The 20,712-nt window shown below is 49.0% G+C and overlaps 1 protein-coding gene across 1 annotated transcript in view; it reads right to left on the bottom strand.

Moving 5' to 3' along the window:
* Nucleotides 1-552: 552 nt before the first annotated feature.
* The window catches only part of SDK1 (sidekick cell adhesion molecule 1), a gene marked incomplete at both ends in the record, with an annotated part of 728,549 nt that continues 708,389 nt past the window's right edge, over nucleotides 553-20,712 (bottom strand). Inside the window, 5 exons of the mRNA XM_084251360.1 lie at nucleotides 553-789; nucleotides 11,472-11,601; nucleotides 11,993-12,113; nucleotides 14,895-15,032; nucleotides 18,208-18,372. Of these exons, the coding sequence (XP_084107486.1) occupies nucleotides 553-789; nucleotides 11,472-11,601; nucleotides 11,993-12,113; nucleotides 14,895-15,032; nucleotides 18,208-18,372 (791 nt within the window). The remainder of the gene's footprint in view (nucleotides 790-11,471; nucleotides 11,602-11,992; nucleotides 12,114-14,894; nucleotides 15,033-18,207; nucleotides 18,373-20,712) is intronic.

Here is a 20,712-nt window from a genome sequence, read left to right as displayed (position 1 = left end):
TGATTCCTCGCCTAGAAACTGCTGACAGAACATTCCAGAAATGGATGCAGTGGGTCAGGAAGCACTGAGCCCAGGTCAAACATTCGTTCATCAAACCCCACGCCTGAGCCTGGAGCCCTTGGCTGTGCAGGATGGAGTCGGTGCGCCGGGCCCGGAGGCAGAGGAGGCCGAGGGAGGAGGGAAGAGGGCCTGCCTGCGGGAGGGGGGTCTCCCCGCTCCCCCTCCATCTTCCTCGCTGGGCCCCCGGGATGAAGCAGCCCGGGACTGGGAGGTCTGAGGTCTTCCGAAGTCCGGGGTGCCAAGCCATTGCACCAGTGAAATACACCTTCTCGTAAAAAGAAAAGAAAAAAGAAAGAAACCCGCTTCCTGCAGCGATGGTACAAAAAGCCGTTAAAAAAACCTTCTGGATTGAAATCTAGTGTTCACAAGTAGGTAAAATCAGCACGTATCAGAATTTGTTTTTAAACAAAAACTCGGGCTCCGTTAGTGGAGTTGATTGTCTTAACAAAAATAGACTCCAGAGTTCGCCTCCTCCCCCCGGGGCGGCCGGGCTCACACGAAGGAGGAGAAGCCGGTGAGGGGAGTCCGGGTGCCGGGGCCGGGGGGCGCGAACACGGCGCTCTGCGTGGTCACCACGGTGTGCAGGTGCGGCCCCGCCTCGCCGCCCGCCACCGCCTCGTACCGGTGCGGGGTGCGGCGCTTCCACGAGTTGTAGTAGGTGGGGTCGCTCATGTAGTGGTTGACGAAGGAGTGCTGCGGGGGCGCGTCCTCGTACTCCGAGTCAGTGGCCTGGGGGGACAGTGGCAGTGTGAGCATGGGGGGGCTGCCGCAGGGGGGGTCAGGGGGCGCAAGAGGTCACAGGGGAGGACATGGCTCAGAGGTGCACAGGCAGGGGTGGCCAGGGAGGGAGGGTCCTGGGAAGGTGGTGGTCATGGGGGTGATGGTCAGGCAGGGGAAGGCGGCCAAGGGAAGGGTGGGCATGGGTAGCACAAGGTACAGCCAGGAGGCCGGACCCTGGGCCGCAGCCTGTCAGCTGTTTCTGCTCTCCTCCTTCCTCCCACCCAGGCCCAAGCCTGCCCACCCTCCATCCAAGGTGCCACAGACCTCCCCAGGCCTCCCCTAGCCAGAGGCCCTGCTGAGCTCAGGTCTGCACACCCACCCCAGCGGGGCCAGCGTGCTTTCTCATATGCTCCTGAGTCTCTGCTCCCTCATCCGTGGTCCGCCTGAGCTGGGACCAGGAAGGGTCTACAGGGCACTCCCACCCCGGGAGAGGTCTCCATGGTCTCAAGGGGAGGCTCAGGGTGTCCCCACAGCCCAGAACACAGAAGAGCAACAGAAGGGGCAGGGGCAGGGCCGTGAGCTCTCTGAGACTGCTGCGCCCGCTGCCATGGGCCAAAGGGAAGGCAACCCCGGTGTTGCTGAGGAGGGTGTGCCCTCCACGGGACATCAATTTTTATGCGAGGGCGCCTCCAAGCAGACCTCTGTGGGGAGGCAGCTGAGAACCAGGCCAAGTGAGGGCAGCTGATGTCTACCGTCTCCACTCCCCTCCCCAGCGCTTCCCCACCCGGTTACAAAGGAGCCACGGGAGACCGGGCAGCCCATTGATGTTGCAGATTAGTCCTGCTGAGAGCTTCCCCCCTTTTCTTTTAATAAAATAAATCAGTAGTTTCCATTAAGAGCATTTAGTGCACACAGTTTCTCTGTTCATTTTCTTAAAGCAAAACTCATGTTTTTTTATGGTCTTTTGGGTTGATTTAAATCATTTGAGGTGGAAAGTAGAGGCGGAAACGATTTTTTTCCCTGAGGGTGGAGGGCTCCAGTTTCCTCTCCCAGACAGGATCCTAGGACCCTCACCGTCGGGGGTTCAGGAGCAGTGGATGGTGCCCAGCAGGTGGCCCTGGTTCTGCTGTGAGGACCAACACCTAGAAACTCCCAGAGGCTGGAAACATAGCAGGTATTTATAGACAGGACGGTCAGCCCACGTAACACTGGCTTGGCCACTGGGCCCCACCCTGAGCTGTCCCTCACACTCCAGTCACCGGCCTGCATGGCATTTAGGGCACAGACTGCCTCGAAGACTCAAAGGGTCAGTCACAGTCCTGAGCTCCCCAGGACCTTAGCATAAACTCCTTGTATTGTGGAATCACGAACTGCCGGCACCGGTGGGTGGTTCCTCCCCTTTTTACTTTGTCAGAGCACAAGTAAGTGCAGGACTGAAAAATGTCCCCTCCTGACACTCCTGAGATGCAGAGCACCCAGTCCCTCCATTACCAGATGACGATGACAGAGGTGACAGTGGCTTCTCTTCAGTGGACAGATCACATGCCAGATAACCCAACCACGTGATCTCTGCACCTGCCAGTGATCCTGAGGTGGGTATTATAATTCCCTTTTTATAGATGGGTCTCTCGGGGTTTGGGGGTGGGGGGGCCAGGGGCAGGAGCCAAGCCTGAGCCTTGCCTCTCCAGCAGACAGGACTGGCTCCCAACTCCAGGCCTGCATCAGCTGAAAGGATTCATGCATCCCTATCTGTCATCCCAAAGCCCACAGTGCTCTGGAAATCAGGTTGCTTTTGTAACTCATTTGGTGGCAAAGCCTGACCTGAACTGAGCTAATTTGGCAGCTAACCCTGCACTGAACTGATATGAGGCTATTAAGTGTGAATATTCGGGTGTTTTGCTGCAGAAATACTAATGTGTTTCCTTGCAGATTGCTGCCTGGGTCCTGCTGGAGACGATACATAATAAACGACATATTCCCAAATCTGAAACAACAAATTCTTCGATGATCTGCCTCAAGGGTTTCAGGTGAGGCATCAGGTTCCTCTATTTGTAACTGTGGTTAAAGGATTATTCTCCTGTTTCCCAGAGGCCCTGAAGTAGCTTACAAGGCAAACTCTGTGTAAACTGAGACAGGCAGGAGAGAGAATAAAGGTCACCCAAGGAAGCTGAAGGGATCTGTGACCTATCCCTGAATGGGGTTAGTCACTTATGCAGATACTGAGCTTGGGTCTAAATTTCCTGAAGCACAGAGGAAAAGAGCACACGTTGAAATGCACCGAAGGCCTCCCTTTCCTCCTGAGAAAATCACAGACACTTGGGAACAGACCGCAGCTGTTGGCTTGAGGATTCACAAGTGGGGGTCAAGGCCATGACCACCTGAAGACTGAGTCTACCATTCCAGTTGTCTTTGGTGCTCTGGGTACCCCCGCTCACTGTCCTCACTCAGAGGATGCTTGCATAGGAAAGGTGAGAAGAGCTCCGTAGATCTCACTGTGTGTCTGAAGGAATCAGGCCCACGGAAGAGTGACCTTCTCAGGGTCATTACTAGGGACACAGTGAGGCCACACCCTGCACTGGTACCACTGTCAAAAGTAGCAGAAATGCCCCAGTGGCGCAGCGGGTTGAGCGCAGCGCTGTGGAGCTGTCCGCAGCCTCTGCAGCACCGGTTCGATTCCCGGCCGGCCAGGGAGAGTCCCACATGGCGCGGCAGACCTCTCCTGTCTTGCCTGCTGCTCCCCTTAGCAGTGCATTTCGGTCCTTTTGCCTGTTCTTCTCCCCGCTCTGTCTCTGGTGAATTCTCTCACCTCCACACCTCTGGCCTATACCCCAGTACTTGTATAAATAAATAAATCTTAAAAAAAAAGTAGCAGAAATGAAGGCTTTTCAGTAACACTTGAGAGACACCCTCTTCACAGTTTAAGAAGAGGGCGGGGAAATGCTTTGAATGGTGGGTCTTAGGTCAAGTCCTAGCGGGGCAGGAATCATCCAAGCCAACACTCATGCAGCACCCAGCTAGAGACCCTGCAGACACCCTGACTGGGGAGGCTCTTCCCGTCCCTGACCACCCCCTCACTGCAGCTATCTAGCCGGGTTTGTGGCCAAAGGAAATGGGGGTGCTTGAAAGGGGCTCCGCATTGTGGAGGGGTCAGCACTATAAGCGCCTGTCCAGCTCAGCATAGAGAATGGCGGCCCACGGTCCACGCCCCCGTGTTTTCCTCCATGACTAAGACATACAGTTTCATCAGAGCCATCTTAGTAACTATACTTGTATCATTGTGCATTTTCTCAACCTAAATTTCAAAGTCGTACAGCATCGAGAGAGGGCTCTGTGACCAGCGTGGGTGCTAAGCACTCCTGGCAGGAGCTAATGGAGGTGTCTTATGTTCCTGTCTGGGCTTTGACCTTCCTGAATGACCTTCAGGAATGACCCTTTCTGCTTTTCCCTGTACAGGGGTGAATGACTGTCCTTGAGAAAGCAGCGTTTGGCTAATAAGTGGGCACATGACTTAGCTGAGCTGGACGGCATCCACCTGGGGTTTTCACGCATGTCTGGAAGAGCAGAACTCAGTGGGCAACCAGGTGGGTGGCTGGAGCTGTGCGTGGCCTGGGTTGCAGATCTAGCCAAGTGGCTTCCTGGGCCGTGGTGAGGAACTCAACCACCATGCAGAAGGAGTCAGGGTCCAGAGACTCAGAAGGCCCCCTTGCTCCCTGCTCTTCGTCAAGGGAGAAACGGGAGTCTGCTGCTCCTGGGAAGGCCCTCACAAGAGAGTATGGGATTAAAACACCATTCCTCCTTTGGCTGATGGGCTGTTGATTGTTTATATGACATTATTATTTTTTAATGGGGATGTATTTTACTAAGTTAGAATTATTGACTTGAAGGAAATGCTGCAGGCTGCAGGGTCTTTTTTTTTTTTTTTTAAGTTTCCTGTGTGATATGGAGGGGTGCTGTGTGCTGGTTTCCCAGGAAACTGGGGAAAGACAGACGTGATTGGACGCGGTGACAGACCCACTGTGGGTTTCCAGCAGTATGCGGAAGCTGGCAAGCAGCTGACAGGGATAATCCCAACACCTCTGGTATTATGTCCACAAGATGAAAGACTCAGATATTACTAGGGAACTAATTAGGTACAAGGAGTACAAAGGGGCTTGCCTAAGTTGGTTGGAGCAGGAGAGATGTTGAAAACTTTCTTTGGGTTTCAAAAACAAATTTTAAAATGCAGTTCAAACAGTCATCCCGATACAGTTCCTAAAATGGTGGCAGACCCTCTTATTTCTAAGCAGAGAATCATAAAGAGGCACAGCATGTGTCACATGATGCTGATGGCCTAATTCAGAGCAGGGCCCATCAGGCAGGTTCTTGTGCACCTGTGAGTTGATTCTCAGAATTGCCACTTTAGCAATATCTCTGAAAATGGTTAAAAAATACCCTGGGGGGAAAGGTTGGCATTGCTGTTTTCTTAGAGAATTTATTAGCTTCTCAGAAGAGCTCTTCTAGCAGAGACCCCCAGGGTTTGTGATGGCTTATTCTCCTGGGTCTGAAGAAGAGGATGGGCAGGAAGACTGCCCCAGTCACAACCTCTCTCTTTCATTCCTGCATCGCCTCTGGGTCAAACCATGGACTGGACCCAGGACATTGAATGTACTTTACTCTGTATCCCTGACATCCCAGTGTACCAGTAGTTAACTCTAGAAGCTGTCTTTGGTAGGGGATGGCCACTTTACATCTAATTCCCAGTGCAAAGTCACTAACAGACAATGCTGACCGAAGTGGGTGCTACAGCTTCTGAGCTTCTACCTCCTTGATTTGTTCTCCCCGTGGCCCTGGCCAGTCTCTCTAAGGGCTTTATTGACAGTTCTCTGAGCCGCACCTCAGAGACATTGTGGGTTTGGCTCCAGACCATGGCAATAGTGTGAACACTGCAGTAAAGCAAGTCACCTGAACTTCTTATTTCCCCACACATAGAGAAGATATGCTTATACTATGCTGTAGTCTATGAAATGTGCAATAGTATTATGTCTAACAAAACAGGGTACATGCCTTAATTTTCGGTGGCACAGAGACACGAAAAAGCTGTTGGAAAAACGGTGCCGACAGATTTGCCCACGCAAGGCTGCCACAGACCTTCAATTTGTAAAAAAACAGAGCATCTGTAAAGTGAGATGAAGTGAGGCACAATTAAATGAAGTGTACCTGGAACTTAACTCTGTTCCTGTAAATGGTGGGTTAAGGCAGGGAGTCAGAAACACTCATCCCTCACAGGTCCTCTGAATGTCAGAATCATCAATGGGGAATGCAAGATGCTTCCAGAATGGAAGGAGGAGCTCTCTGATCTGCTCCCCAGTGGAGCAATGATTTCACTGGGAACAATAATCTTATAAACAGCCATTGAAAGCCTCTGGAAATGGAGTTATGAGCATAGAGCAAATGGAGAAAGATTTATTCCAGAAAATCTAAATATCACTCAGAACAGTGAGCATCTGAGGCTTCTGACCCATGAGCTCGCCCCCACTGCCAGCTGAGTGTGATGGCTCTACCTGGGCAGAGGTGGTCTACAAGACAGGACTACCTCTCCTCCCAGCTCCAAGTCTAAGAATTTGGTTTAACCTGGGGCAGAAAGCTTTTATACCCATCCCTAGGAATATGTTGCAAAAGTCTCTTTCAAACAGATATGGCCAAGAGTACAGGGCTCTCTTCCCTCACCTAACCCTCATTCCTCACAGGTTGGATGGTCTACATCATATGGGGCAAGCCAAGAATGACACACTTTGATGGTTCCCACCGCAGCTCATTGTAGGGAAGCAGCTCCCTGTGGCAAGCCCAAAAGTCCAGGGGCTACCATCTGGACCCACTAGGGGTGGAGAGACAGTCCATAAAGAACAAAGAGCTCCCCAGTTCTGCCTAAGGGGAAATGAGTTTATTTGGAAGAAGTGCCTAAGGGCATCACTGAAAACAATGGAGGCCTCATCTGTAAGAAATTAGTAAGGGGAAGCTGGTAGTTCCATGATATCAACAAGTGAAGCAAGAAACTAGCTAGAAGTTTAACAGAGAGAACCCGGGAGTGAGACAGCAAAGGAGAGCCCTCTTGGGGTTGGAACAGAATTCAAAAGGGCTGGACTTTAATTGGATCAAACTATGGAGTACTTTATACTTCAGGGCACTGTCAAAACTAATAAGAGCAGCAAGTAGTGGAGGCTAACAGCTGGGTGTGATATCAATAATAGCAAACAGTGCAGAGTCTTAGTGGAGAGGTAAGAAAAAGAGACCAGCAGGGCCTGGCTGAAACCACAGGCAGCGCTGGTATCAGGGCACCTGCATGCTCAAGGCTGCCCCCTCGAGGAGCAAACTCAGAGTGCACACAACGCCGAGGAGGCACACTTCCAGGAGGTAGTCTAGCCAAGTTACTAAACAAGCAAATTAGCAAATGAGCAAACAATAGCAATAGTCCCCAGAGAGTTGTGGATCTTAGTGTTCAGAGTTGTGGCAGTAGATTACATAAAATTACCTGTTTAAAAAAACAAACAGGAAAGTGTGACCATTGCCCAGAAGAGCAGATAGCCTCTGAGGAGGTCCAAATGTGGTTCACACTTTGAAAGCAGTCACTATAATATGTTCAAAGAACTAAAGGAAACATTGTTTAATGAATTAAGTAAAGTATGAAGACAATATCTCACTTAGTAGAGAATATCAATAAAGATATAGAAATGATGGAAATACAATCAAAGGAGAAGTTTTGGAGTTGAAAAATATTAACTTAAATGAAAAGCTAAGTAATTATAAAAGAAAATGTAATGATACATTTATTCTCTAATTTAAAAAGCAATTGCATAAAAATATGCATTTAATAGCATTGTTGGTTCTATGACATAGAGAAATGTAACATATTTAACACTGCATAAAGGAGATGCTGAGCAAGGAGAAGACTTGTACGAATAACCTGGATCCAAAGGAAGAAATGAGGAAGACCAGGAATAGTAAAGAAGAAGGCTAAGATGAGAGATTCTAAACATATACTTGCTCTCCTTTCTTCTCTCAATTTTTTTGAAAGACATAAATTTTTATAAAGTAATAACTATGAAAATATATTCTTGAATTTGAATGTATAGGAACATAATGTGTGTAACAGCATACAAGAAGGGAGGAGGGAATAGAGAAAGATATGGATACCTTTTCTACATGCCACAGAAATTTAGTCTAAATCAGTAGTAAATACTGACACTGGAGCAATCACTTACAAAACAGTTGAAAAATATAGTATAAACAAAACTAAGAGAATTAAAATGGTACATTAGAAAATAGTCACTTAAAAAACAAGACAATAATGGAAAACAAAGGAATAAAGATGAGACATATAGAAGGCAAATGGCAAAATGGCAAAAGTAGACTCTACTTAGCAGTAATTACATGTGAATGAATTAAATAATCCAGTCAAAAGGTAGATATTGGCAGAATGAATAACACAAACCAACTTTACGCTCTCTATAAGGGGGCACTTTGGACTCGAATCCACTGAAAGTAAAAGGATGGAAATGATCGACCATTTAAGTAGTAACCGAGAATCAGAGTGATTATACTGATACCCGACAAAACAGAATTTAAGAGAAAAATTGTGACTAGAGGCAAAGAGGGTCATAAAAGAATCAATCCATCAAAAAGATATAATAGTTATAAACATATATGGACCTAAAGACAGAGGCCTGAAAGACAAGAATTTTAAACAGACAGAATGGAAGAGAGAAATAGACAATTCAACAACAGTAGTTGGAGACTTCAATACATTAACAGATGGCAGAAGGCCCAAAGCATAGAAGACTTGATAAACAGCACCATAAATCAACTAGGACTAACTGACACATTCGGAACACAACGGCAGACTCACACCTTCTTGTCAAGTACACATGGAGCAGTCTTCCAGCACAGACCATATGTCAGGCCATAAAACAAGACTCAAAAAATTTAAAAGGATTTGAAAACATACAAGGTATGTTCTTTGCCTATAATGGAATAAAATTAGAAGTCAGTAACAGAAGAAAATTTGGTAAAATCACAAATATGAGGAAATTAAAAACATACTCCTAAAAACTATTCTGTCAAATGGGTGACTTATGTGGTGATTTATATCTCAATCTAGCAGTTTAAAAATGTAGCTTAAAGTAAACTTTCCCATTTGAGCTGCCACTGCCAAGAAAATGAAGGTCACCCAGGTCCTGCTGTTGGGACCCTGTGAATAATCAGTGCCTGCAAATCTCCCAGATTCATAAGCTTCAAAGTTGGGATCTTGCCAGATATCAGAGCAAAGAACTCTGGATATAAGACAGGCCTCACTTTACCACCTGAGGACCCAGGCTGCAGACAGAGAGGCACAAGAGTTCTCATCCTGGACTCCCCAGGGTTTAGCTGGAGGTGCCTATCAGAGGCTTCAGAGGGGGCATGGATCCCAGATCCTCGGTGGAGTTCTGCACAGAGTGGAGAGTGTCTTCGCCTTTCACCAGTTTCCTGCTGACTCCTTCACCCAAATGTAGTAGCAACTTTGAGGGGCATCTGTGGGAGTTATAAAAGTAACCCCTTTCTCCAGGGCTAGCCAAGGGGGTGAGGCAGGTGCCATGCGCCCTCCACTACACATCCTTATGCCACCAAGACTTGGTTCCACTGCTAGTGGATCTGCCTCTCAGTTCACACCACTAGGGTGTGTCTGGGGAAGACATTACAAAATCTCTTTAAGCTTTGGCTTTCTCATCTGTCATAAGAGATCCTAAAAATCTCCTTGCAGATTGAGTGTGGTCTCCATATTCCACTCTTCTTCTACCTGCCCTGTCACCTCCTCCTGTATGTATATACATGCACATCAAGCCTAGCTCAGTACCTCCATGCATTTAATCATCCTCCATACAAGTCAGCTGGATACTACTCTCCAAACACCTATATGAGAAGAGAAACAGACAGATGCTTCCAGAATAGCCCGGACCATTCCCTAGGAATGGTCACTGACCACACATCTTCGGTTTGGAGGAGATGGCTGTGGAGCGGGACACTCACATCAGCTTTACTCTTCTGTCTCAATGAGGCCTGCCTCGTGGGGTGGGTGTGAGCACTCCAGGTGTGCACTGGGCCCACACTAGGCGCTCAGCTAGCAACTCCCCATGCAGAGCTAATGCACATTCACTGCAAGCATCATCCCTGACGCCTGCAGATTCTAAAGAGCAGCAGGCCCAGGAATTAAGGACAGACAGTAGGTAGGTGTCTTGCAAACATGTCTCTAATTGCTGACATGGAGTTGGCTGGAAGGCAGTCCCGCCCCTTCCTGGCATGCTGCTTTTGGTACAAGCAGCTAGAACAAGGCTGCTGTTTCCTTATCACAAAAAGGCAGGTCAGTTTTGCAGGCGTCCACTTGATAACCCCTCAATTTTAGACAAATGTACCTTTCCGAACATCTGCAGGGCTGCTTGCTGTTTCCCTGTGCCCAAGGCTATGGCACAGACGGGGGACCCAGTGGCCTCTGTAAACAGAGCACTCCAAGCAGAGCAGAGCAGTGTCAAACGGCACCCACCTGCTGTCCAGTCTCACCTGGAGTTCATATACAAGGCACAATTTAAAAGAAGCCATTCTGTGGAGCCTCAGGGCTCAATAAGGCCTGAATTCAGGTCAAAATGAAGGTGAGACTTTTTTTAGATTAAATATTGATTTAGAGTATGAATGCCAAGAGGTGGGGCGGGCCTACGTGCCCAGCAAATGACTTGGTGATTTTCGTCCCTCTGAGATTTCGCATATCTGAAATCAAAGGTTAGGGCTGATAGGGAACCATCTCTAATTGTGGCTTCAGCCGGTTTTGCTTGTACATGTAAGACACAGAGACAGGGCACTCGTGAGGAAGGCCCCTCCCTGGGCTCTGGGGTTGTGCTGGAGGCTGACTCTCCCTTGCGGGGGCGATCACTCCAGGTAACTGCTCAGTGAGGACAGGGAGGCGTCTTCAGCGGGAGGTAAGTTCTCCTCTTCAGGGCACGGAAGCAAGAACAGAAAGTACTCTGGGCAGGAATGGTGAGGCTGGCAGGAGGGGGAGCACATTTGGGGAGGGGAAGGCGCCCTAGTTTCTACCACTCTCATTGGCTCAGGCTGTCTGCCACCTCAGCTGGGCTCTAGAGACCATGGGTTCTCCGGTCACCACCAGAAAACACTAGATTTATTTCTGAAAGCAAAATGGAAAGCAAGTAGGTTTCTAGATCAGAAGTCTACTGGGCTGAGTGGATGATGGAAGAGCTTGCTGGCCCCGGGAGCTCTAGGACTAGGTGAGAGGAAGTGCATGGACATGCCCTGTGCGCGCAGGAGCTGCTGGGAGTTCAGTCAGCTTCACACTGGTTCCGAGCCTGCCTTTCCCAGACAAGCTCGGTCTAGTTCCTCCTCCGGCTCTGTGGACTGGAGAATGAGACTTGTGGGAAGTGGAGTGCAGGCCTGCGCATCTGTCCTGCGCTGGGCTGTGCCTTGGCCTAGGGGCAATGGGTCTGAGTGGGGCTTTTTTGTTCTTTTCTGGTCTGGGAAATAGAGCTGTTTGTCTTTGGCTCTGCAGCCTGCCTCATGTGGCTGTTGTGGGGCTCAAACCGAGACCCAGTGTGTGGCACCTTGAGAAAGCAGAGGGTTTCCTACCCAGGAGGGAGTGGCGGCCACACCCAAAGGGAGTTTGCTTTAGTACTGACCTCGGATTCTGAAGCATCCACCGACTTCTCCTTGAGATTCCCACTTTCACTCAGTGCTGTGCCGTTGTACTTGTGGTGGATGTCCTCGTCTGAGTAGTGCAGCCCGCCAGGGCTCGGCCGTGGTGGGGACCTAGGGTGAGGACACATATCCTTCAGGGTAGCTCTGGTCAAGATCCCTGCCCCTCCCCCTGGCCCCCATCACACCTGAATGGGAGGAGATCACCACCTCTGACACTATCCTGGTAACTGCTGCAGCTTCATGTGACACCCATGTGAGGGTGTCCCCTACTCTGAGGGGCCCGGCCAGCTGACAGAGGGGCCAGCCTGGGTCACTTCCCTCTACACATGAGAGTGCTCTCTTCTGCTGGCTCTACAAGTGGATTTAAAATACCCCTAACCCCCTACCAATCTTGCCTCTTGGATTCAACATGGCCTCTGCTGGGATCTGGTGGGATCTGGCCGGCTTAGGTCCTTGGGCAGAAGTGGGCCAGCTCTTGGGGTTACGGCTGCCATGTCCCTACCTGGTCCCATTCTTTTTTGAGAAGGTGTTCTTGACATTGAGGTGGCGGCTGTTGAGTTCTAAGGCAGCGAATCCTCCATTATCCAGTGTCACGGACTCCTCCATGTTGGAGATGCTCTTCCCTGAGGCGGGGCCGGGAGAATGCACACAGGTGTTTAGTGACGGGCCAGGGCGCCCAGCCTGTAGTGCTACCGATGCCTGCTGAGTGAAACCCAGGTTGTGCAGGCCTGATGTAGCTTACAAGAAAGCCAGAGTTGGGGAGAAAAGCTTTGGACTGATGACAATGATGGAGCAGCATGGCAAGAGTAGCATTTGGGGTTTACTTTGCCTGACACCAAAATACTGATATTCTTATCAGTATGTTACGATAAAGTACTCAAGATACATAAGCTTTATAGATAAGCTTTATATCAGGGAAATTAAGGTTTAGTAATTTTCAAAATAAAAAACACCTCACAATCATATCACAAAATGCATTTATAGGGGGCTGGAAGCAGAGGGAATGGGGTTTCTTCTTCAGATGGTGAAAATGTTCTAAAGTCGACCATGGCTCATGGCGGCACATGTCTGTGAACAAACTGAAAACCACTTCGAAAGGGTACATTTATAAGTACACATCAAAACACATTTTAAATACATTATCAGATCAAATGAATGACAAACTTTTAAGAAACCAAAGGACCTTAGCTGTTTCCAGTGGCATCCCATCTCTCCTGGCTTAAGTGCCTTGCACTGTCGCATGCTAGGGCTGGCCACCCCCACCCCTTTGGCCCCTCACCACCCTGGGAGCCCTGTCCCCAGAAATGCTGCTGATTTACTCACCCCCTTCTTTCAGATCATGGTCAAATATCATGAGACCAGAGAGAACTTTCCCGATGACCTGAAAGAGCAGCTTCCCCTTCTCCCGCCTCCATCTCCAGGGTCCCATACCCCGACTGTTATCCCACAGTGCTCATCCCCAAGGCTGTGTTTTTCTTGCTGACATATGCGCTTGTTTCTTGCGGTCTGCTTTCTGTCTCTCCTACTGGACCATACGCTCTGTGAGGCCTGGACCTGACCACCCACCGCCACCCTGCAGGACAGAGCCATGTACACACGTAGGTGCTAACTCCACTGCCACCCCCAAGCCCCCAGGGGCTTCTCGTTGCTGGGGACCTAGCATGCATTCTGGCACAATGCTCTCTTTGTGTGCAACAGGAAAGCCAACGGAGCCCAGAGAGTGGCCATGAAAGATGGAGCTGCTCACGAGCAGGATTTGGGTTGATGTGAGGTGAGCAGGTGGAAACCAATATCAGAGAGGAAATCCAGGGAGGTTGGCAGTAGAAGGGAGGACAAGAGGGGCAGGGAAGAGTGATGCTGTAATAGCAGAGGTTTAAGTTCTGCATGTCTCCTGGGCAGGAAAGCAGACATTCTGGTAGACAAGTATTTTTTATCTAGGCTTCAATTATGATGTTAAATTAATACTCCAGGGTGAGGCGGAGTATCAGAAGCTGCAGGTCAGGTCTGTCTTTTCAGGTCTGTTTTCCAGATGGAGAAGGAGAGTGAAAAGCAGGGAGATTTTCTATGTGCCAGACAGGATTCTGTAATAGCATTAACTCAGTAAAATGACATGCCATTCATACATTGTAAATCCCATAGGAATAAAATCTGATTTAGGAACACTTGTTAGAAGTGAATTTATACAGAAAAAAAATAAATCCTTTCTTTGAGGGATGAATTGCTTAACATTACAAAGGCAAATGGCAGGGGCTTTAGGTGCCTGGTTTTATTAACCCTTTCAGCAGAGGGACTGATAGTGCTGATGGCTGGGGTGGGGGGCCCAGTGGGTTCATGCAGTGGCTACTTGGTTAGCGAGGACTCATCAGGGTCCACCTTTTTAAGAAGAAAGGACAGAAAGCTGAGGGGAGAAGCTGCAGGGGTGGAGCTGGGCTCATAAAGGGCCCTTCCTGTTAGCATGGCTACTGGGTATGTGGATGCTATACAGGGGGTAGAAGGGAGACCAAGGTCTAGAGCCCAATTATGCTCTGGTTATACAGAGATGGTATCTCACTGGTGATTATGAGGAGTTTTTAAAAATTAAGGACAATAAAATGCCTAAAGTGTACTCATTTTAAGCTTCTGGAGTGATGTCATCTCATTATGTATGAAACCACTGTGGGCACAGAGGTAGAGAACACTCCGGCACTCCATACTGCTCCCTCATGTGCCTTCTCTGTTTGTACTTCTTTGCCAGGAGGTAATTGCTATTCTGTCTTCTGGAAATATCAGTTCCTGACCTTTCTATACAGGGAGTCACACTGGATGGTTGTTTGCCCATTTCTCTGATGGCAATTCAGTCAGCAACATTTATTGAGCACCTACTGTATGCAGGGAGTTTGTGCTGAGAATACAAGGCTGAACTAGACCTCAGAGGGTCAGAGTTGGAATGAAGAATGTGAGGCAACATACAAACTTAAGACACGTTTCTGGAACATTCCATGAGTCACAGCAACATTTCTGAGATGTGTTCTATTTCACTGTTTACATAACACTGAATAGCACAGTGTTTCATCTGCCTGATACTTTATACTTTCTAATCAAATTCAAAAAGACCACTTTCTTAGCGCAAGGTGAGGTGCAGATGAGGAAACAGATTCAGAGAGACCAAATGACATTTCCATGACACCTGGCCAATGTATTGAGGTCAGGGCCAGGGCTGGAATCTGGGTCAGCCAGGCCTAGAGCTCTGGCTTTTTCGGGAGGTTTACTGTCTCCACAAGGAGATCTGGAGCATCTATTTTTCCACCCACAGGCAATGAAAGGGAAAAGTGGCCGCTGTCATGACAGATCTAGGAGAGACAGTCCAAGTGAACACTTCAGTTTGCACATGTGCAGGGCTCGTGTGCACATGAGAAAATGCCCACCTGTGCCGCAGTTCTTGTACCTCTTATTCTGCCCGTGCAAGACCAGGGCAAACACCGCCAGCAGGAGGAGGATCAGGCTGGACAGAGCCAGCACCAGGAGGAACCACCATTCCTCGTAGAAGGGGGTTTCCACTTGAGCTGTGGGGCAGACAGAAAGCAGAGACAACTGACACAAGTTGACAGAAATGCCACCTGGCCCTGAACCCAGGAGTGGGGTTTCGGGGGTGAGTCAGGAGGAAGGCTAAGAGGCATATTCCGCAGCTGCAGCGGAGATGAAGCCCCTGTCTGGACTGGGAGACTGCGGCTAATTGACCATCGTCGGGGACAGGGCTGGAGCGGGGAGCACGGTGGCTCCTCAGCAGCTGCAGGAATTAAGCCTGAGCACATTTCCACCTTCTCTGAGGAAGTAGGATCAATATGCTGTCCCTTCCCCACAGACCTCTCCACCCGGAGTCTGCTCCGACCTTGCCCGTCAAAACTACCTTTCACACTTACATCTCCAAATTTCATCTGCTCGCTGATGTTGAAAGGAGGAAGGACCAAGAGCGCCTGGACGGCCTACCCTCGCCACGAGCTGGCACCCCTCCCAGACAGCTCCCCAGGGCCCCTGGACCTCCCATCACCACCTCACCACTGCCTGCTGGGGCTCCTTGCCCCTTATCCCACTGCAACCATTTCCCAGCTCTTCCCCTTCTTCCTGTCTTGCTCAAATCCATCCTGTATATGGCGGCAAGGGAGAAGAGATCTTTCCGAGATGGAAATAAGTTGCCTCCTCCTAAGATCCTTCGGTGACGCCCCATCAGGGCATTGTCTAAGCCTGAGGGATCCCCACGGTCCTGTCCTGCTGAGCTCTGGGCCGCCCACACCAAGTGGGCCCCTCTGGTGACACTCACTGGGTGGCTGTCTGTCTATCTGGTGCCCCCTCCACCAGGGCATGTCTTATTTATTTCACGCCTCCAGCAGAAGTGACCTGAACAATTGGCCCCACCTTTGGATAAGTTTTTAAGAAACAAATGGAAAAGGTTTCATTTAAAAGTTGCTTTAAAAAGGGATACTCTTTTTCCTCATGTTTATTCTGTCTACTAGGAACTGCAAAGTGGGAAACTGTTTTTTTTGAAGGTGTTGTATGGCCCTGGGGTCCCACTCAGAGCCTTCCTTCTGCCTCCCCGCAGGCAAATGGTTCCCAGACGCGGAAGCCCAGGACAGAACAGGAAGCCTGTTACAGGTGAAGCCCAGTGGCTTCCCAGTGGAGAAAACCCACATGAAACATGTCGACCTTATGTGATACAGCTCATTGCACAGATGCAACATATGTGCACACTGGGGAAAAAAGAGGGGAGTTTGCTTTAGATAATGTGACAGCACAGGATTTCTGAGGAGATGACAGCATTTTGAATCCAAAAATTAAAGGCTGGGTTTCAGGCTATGCATTAAACTCTCCTTCTAATGAGGCCAACAAATCCCCACACCACCCCATGGAAGTGGCCACAATCAGCAGGGAAAGACCTTGGCTATCCTGCACGTATCCCATCTCAGGCCAGGACACCCCCCAGATTTGCTGGCTTCATGGAGGGTGACAGAGGCTGACTACAATTCAGCTGGCAGCCAGGGCCAGCGTTTGGATGCAATGGATTTCAGAGAAATGTCAAGCCACAGGCCCCTGGACTGGAGGGGGGAAGCAGCTGTATTTTCACGTAGGAACCAGCCTTTGTCATCAGCTACCTGTATGTGAATTAAAAGCTCAGTGCATTTGGAATTGCTTTATATTGATTTTTCATAGATGAGCCAAGTGAGGCAAATCTTGGGTTGCTGAATTGGGGTGATGGGTGCTTGGTTTCTTTATTCTAATCTCTACCCTGGGTATGTTTACATTTTTCATAATAAAAATGAAGGAAATGAGAAAATTTTGGTTTTGCTAGATCTTATTTCACAAACGTGCTGGTGGGGCATTGGGCCTCTCCTGAAGCCTCTCACTGAGCTACCAGGAGTTACAGGGCTTAGGGTCCTGCCCCCACAGCGGCCTCCCTTTCTCCAAGCTCATGCAAAGAAAGGGTGAGGGATGTTTTCAGTGCAAACAAATATATTCAGTAGCTTCAACGAACTGAAATTCAGGGGACGAGAAATGTACTTCTCTGGCTTATAAGGAAGAGCAATAGTGAAGCTGACACTTTCCTGGTCCATGTCTCTTGGTTTCTGGCCTAAACGCTGCCACTGCTTTCAGGCACCAGCCCCCTCTCTCAAACAGCTTCACACTGTCACCCTGCCTTCCGACCCTAAGCCTCTCTAGAGCCCTGACTCCCAACCTTGGCTGCACCTTAGAATCACAGTGGTGTTAAAAATAGTCACTCCTCCCAGACTCCTGCCCTAATAGATGCAATCACTGGGGGGCGTGGGATGGAGGGAGTTTTCCTAAGTGCAGCCAGGGGTGAGACCCATTTCTCACTGCACTCTCTAGGGAGTGAGTCTGGCTGATCTGGCCAAGTCACCAGCCTTTCCACCTTACCCCACCTGCCTCACCCTCCTGGGCTGTAACCAGCACTTGTCTCTGGTAACCCCTCTGCCTCCATTATCAGGAGGCATTATCCATTATCCCTTCCCCTGTGATGACATCCCCCAAAGCCTTCAAGACCCAGACCACCTCCCTCCTCTGAGAAGCCCTTCCTGATTCCCAGGCCGTCACTCTCTCCCCGTCTGTTACACCCCTGTTACATCAGTCTGTTGTCACTACAGGGGAAGAGGCCTGTTCTTCTTTATCAGCTGCTCCAGTCCTCGCAGCCCTGGGCTGGGTGGCACAGTCCTCCCAGCCCTCAGCTTCCTGGGGAGAGGGGCGGTGGTGGGGGGGACTGTCAGACACAACCTGGTGTCTCGCACTAGCACTGCCCTGAGGGGCTGCTGGGGAGATTTTGCTTTTCAAAAATTGCAAATGGTTCCCTGGTGAGGATGTCTCAGCTAACAGGAGGGGCTGGACGCCTGGGCTCTGGAATACTTGCACACAGAGGGGACAGTGCTTAGCTCAGGCTGACTGTCCTGACTCTTGCACATGTCTCTGATTAAGAAAAAATGAGGGAAAAAATGAAGAATTGCTTGAGAACAGTGTGACAACGACAGTCTTCTGGATCTGGGCTCTTCAGGGGCCTGGCTGGGGATGTGGTTGGCTCATTGGGTGCTGGGATCCCCATCGTCTTCTCCAGCAGGGCCCCGGACTGTCAGAGTCTGCCAGAGGACAGTGCTTGGCCTCTTTGTGATTATTCCACGCCATCCTTCCCTCAGAAGCAGGAGCCCCTCTCCTGAGTTTCCCCCGAAGGCTCCCTACCTGACACAGCTGTGGAGGGGCTGCTGGGCTCCCCAAAGCCCACCTCATTCACAGCCACCACCCGGAACTCGTAAGTCACTCCTTGCCGGAGCTTATCCAGACTGAGGGTGTAGGATGTAGCACTCCGGGGAATGTCCTTCACGAACATGTCCCACAGACCTTCATCTGCAGGAGGAAGCAGGGAAAGAGAGGTCAGAGGGGCCTTACTCTTGAATTCGAGCCCCTTGCATCGGTTGGCTCACAGCTCCCCGGCCCAAGACTGGTGGCACCAGCAGCTGAGGTGGTAAGCTGCACAGGGCTGGGGGGACAGGGAGGGAGACTTGTCTTTTCACTCGGGAACAGATGCTGCCAAAGCTGCTTTCTGGCCAGCGGTATTGCCCAAACCATCTCCTTGCTCCTATCACAGTCCCATGGCACCCCAGGCCTTCCACTCTGGTTTCTGACTTGATGGTGTGTTTGGCTTAGGATTCTTTAGGCCCTTCTGGCTTGCTGCTGTTGCTGACGTATGCACCCATCCCACCTCCCCACACCCCCGTATCTCTCTCCCAGGATCCTCCTAGTCAGAGCTGGTCCCTGCACATGCCAGCCATGGTTCTGAATGCTGGGTCCACCTGCATTCTAATTGGAAATGCAATTCAGCTGGCGGGTCAGAGAGACAATGTTAAAGGACAGTTTCTTTCACTGCCAGCAGCCAGCTTTGTGGAGATTCGGCTCAACCTCCACATAGCCTCAGGCGGTAGCTGGGCCACTTTTAAAATCGTCACTTTTAAAATCAGCGCCACTTTTAAAATCGTCCACAACTGGGGCCTCTCTCATGCAGCTGGCATGGAGACGGGGAGCGCAGTGGGAATCTCACATGTTCCCAGACACCCCTGCCAGGGGCCTTTCCCTCAGACCAAGGATCCTGCTTTCAACTCTCAAACCGAACTCCAAAGGGTTGCCCTTGACTTTGAATGTCCTTTGGAGGCTGCAGCATCAAACCTGCCCTAAGACCATCTTGTTTTTAAATCTACGCTCATCTGCTACCAAAAACAAGTATGAATTTAAAAAAACATTGAATTTTGAACAGAAACTAATACATCCCTGTTCACAGAGAATTATTCACAGCAGTCAAAAGGTGGAAGCCACTCAAGAGTCCATCCAAGGATGAATGGAGAAACAAAGTGTGGTTATCTGCAGCTGGAATATTCGTCAGTCATGACAAGGAAGGGGGTTCTGACACATGTATAGCATGGAGGGAACTGGGGGCCATTTTTACTAAGTGAAAAAAGCCAGACACAGAAGGACATCTCCTGTTTGGTTGCACTTTTATGAGGAGCTAGAGGGGTTTCTGTTGTAGAGACAGAAAGTAGAAGGGGGCATTCTCAGGAGCTGGGAGCGCAGTGGGGAGTTAGTATTCAACAGGGACACTTTTGGAAGATGAAGAGGTTCTGTGGATGGAAATGAAGATGATGCACGATGATGTGAAGGCCCTTGTGCTCTCAAACTGTCCACTAAAGAAAGGCTAAGGTGGGAGATTTTATGATAGTTATATTTTACCACAAAAAAATCAAATATTTTAAAACCCTGCCATACAGGAAAACAGCAAAAAATTGAACTTAAAGCCAGAAGAAAATTGGGAAGCAAGAGAAAGGAAGAAGAGAGAAGGAAGGAAGAGAAAGGAAGAAGCAAATGGATGTAGGGGCAACAACCAACAGCAATATTTTCCATTAGAAAGTCAGAGTGAGACAGCCTTGGTGCACATTAGCTGTGTGACCTCAGGCAGAGTACTTAGCCTCTCTGTGCCTTGTTTATAGAATGGTCACAAAAAAAGAATCTGCATTATAGATGCCAGGACTAAATGAGTTAATATTTACAAAGTGCATAGGACAGTGGCACACACATAGTATACCCAATACTACGAGAGTGTAAATAAAATGTAAATCTAACCACTAAGGCTATAGGTTGGTGAAAAATGGGTTTAGAGCCCAAAATGTTCATTTGCAGCAGCAATCCTTCATGAATTATAATTTCTTTTATAGGTTTAGGTATGTGATCTTTTAAAAAGAGCAGGAGATCTGGAGAGAAAAAAACACATCTGAATATGAATGCAGCGTGTTGACAGCTTTATGGGGAGCTAAGGGTTATCTGGAAGCCAACTTATCACACACGTTGAAACACCAGATATGCTCAAGTGGATTAGCCCCACAGTAAACAGAAGGAAAATTGCTAGTGTTCAAGTCTATATTTGCATAGGATTTAAGAGTTTGTACCTATTAAGTCCTTAGAGTCACAGGTTAATGAAGGACTGGATGTGAATGAGATTTTAAAGGTACAAATCTCTGTACAGCAGAAAGGTAGAACAATGACTATTTATTTCTAAATATCCACATTTATAGTCACTTCTCACCAAGATATCCATTATCACTAATAATGTCAAAATGGCAAGCCATAACTTAAGCCTCTTTTCCTTCTGAAATGTTGAGGTTCACAAATGAAATGATTGTTATATGTGATTTATATTCT

The sequence above is a fragment of the Talpa europaea genome (genome assembly GCF_964194135.1).
Source record: "Talpa europaea genome assembly, chromosome: 12".
Classification (NCBI taxonomy): Eukaryota; Metazoa; Chordata; class Mammalia; order Eulipotyphla; family Talpidae; genus Talpa; species Talpa europaea.
This window is presented reverse-complemented; position numbering and strand designations above follow the sequence as displayed.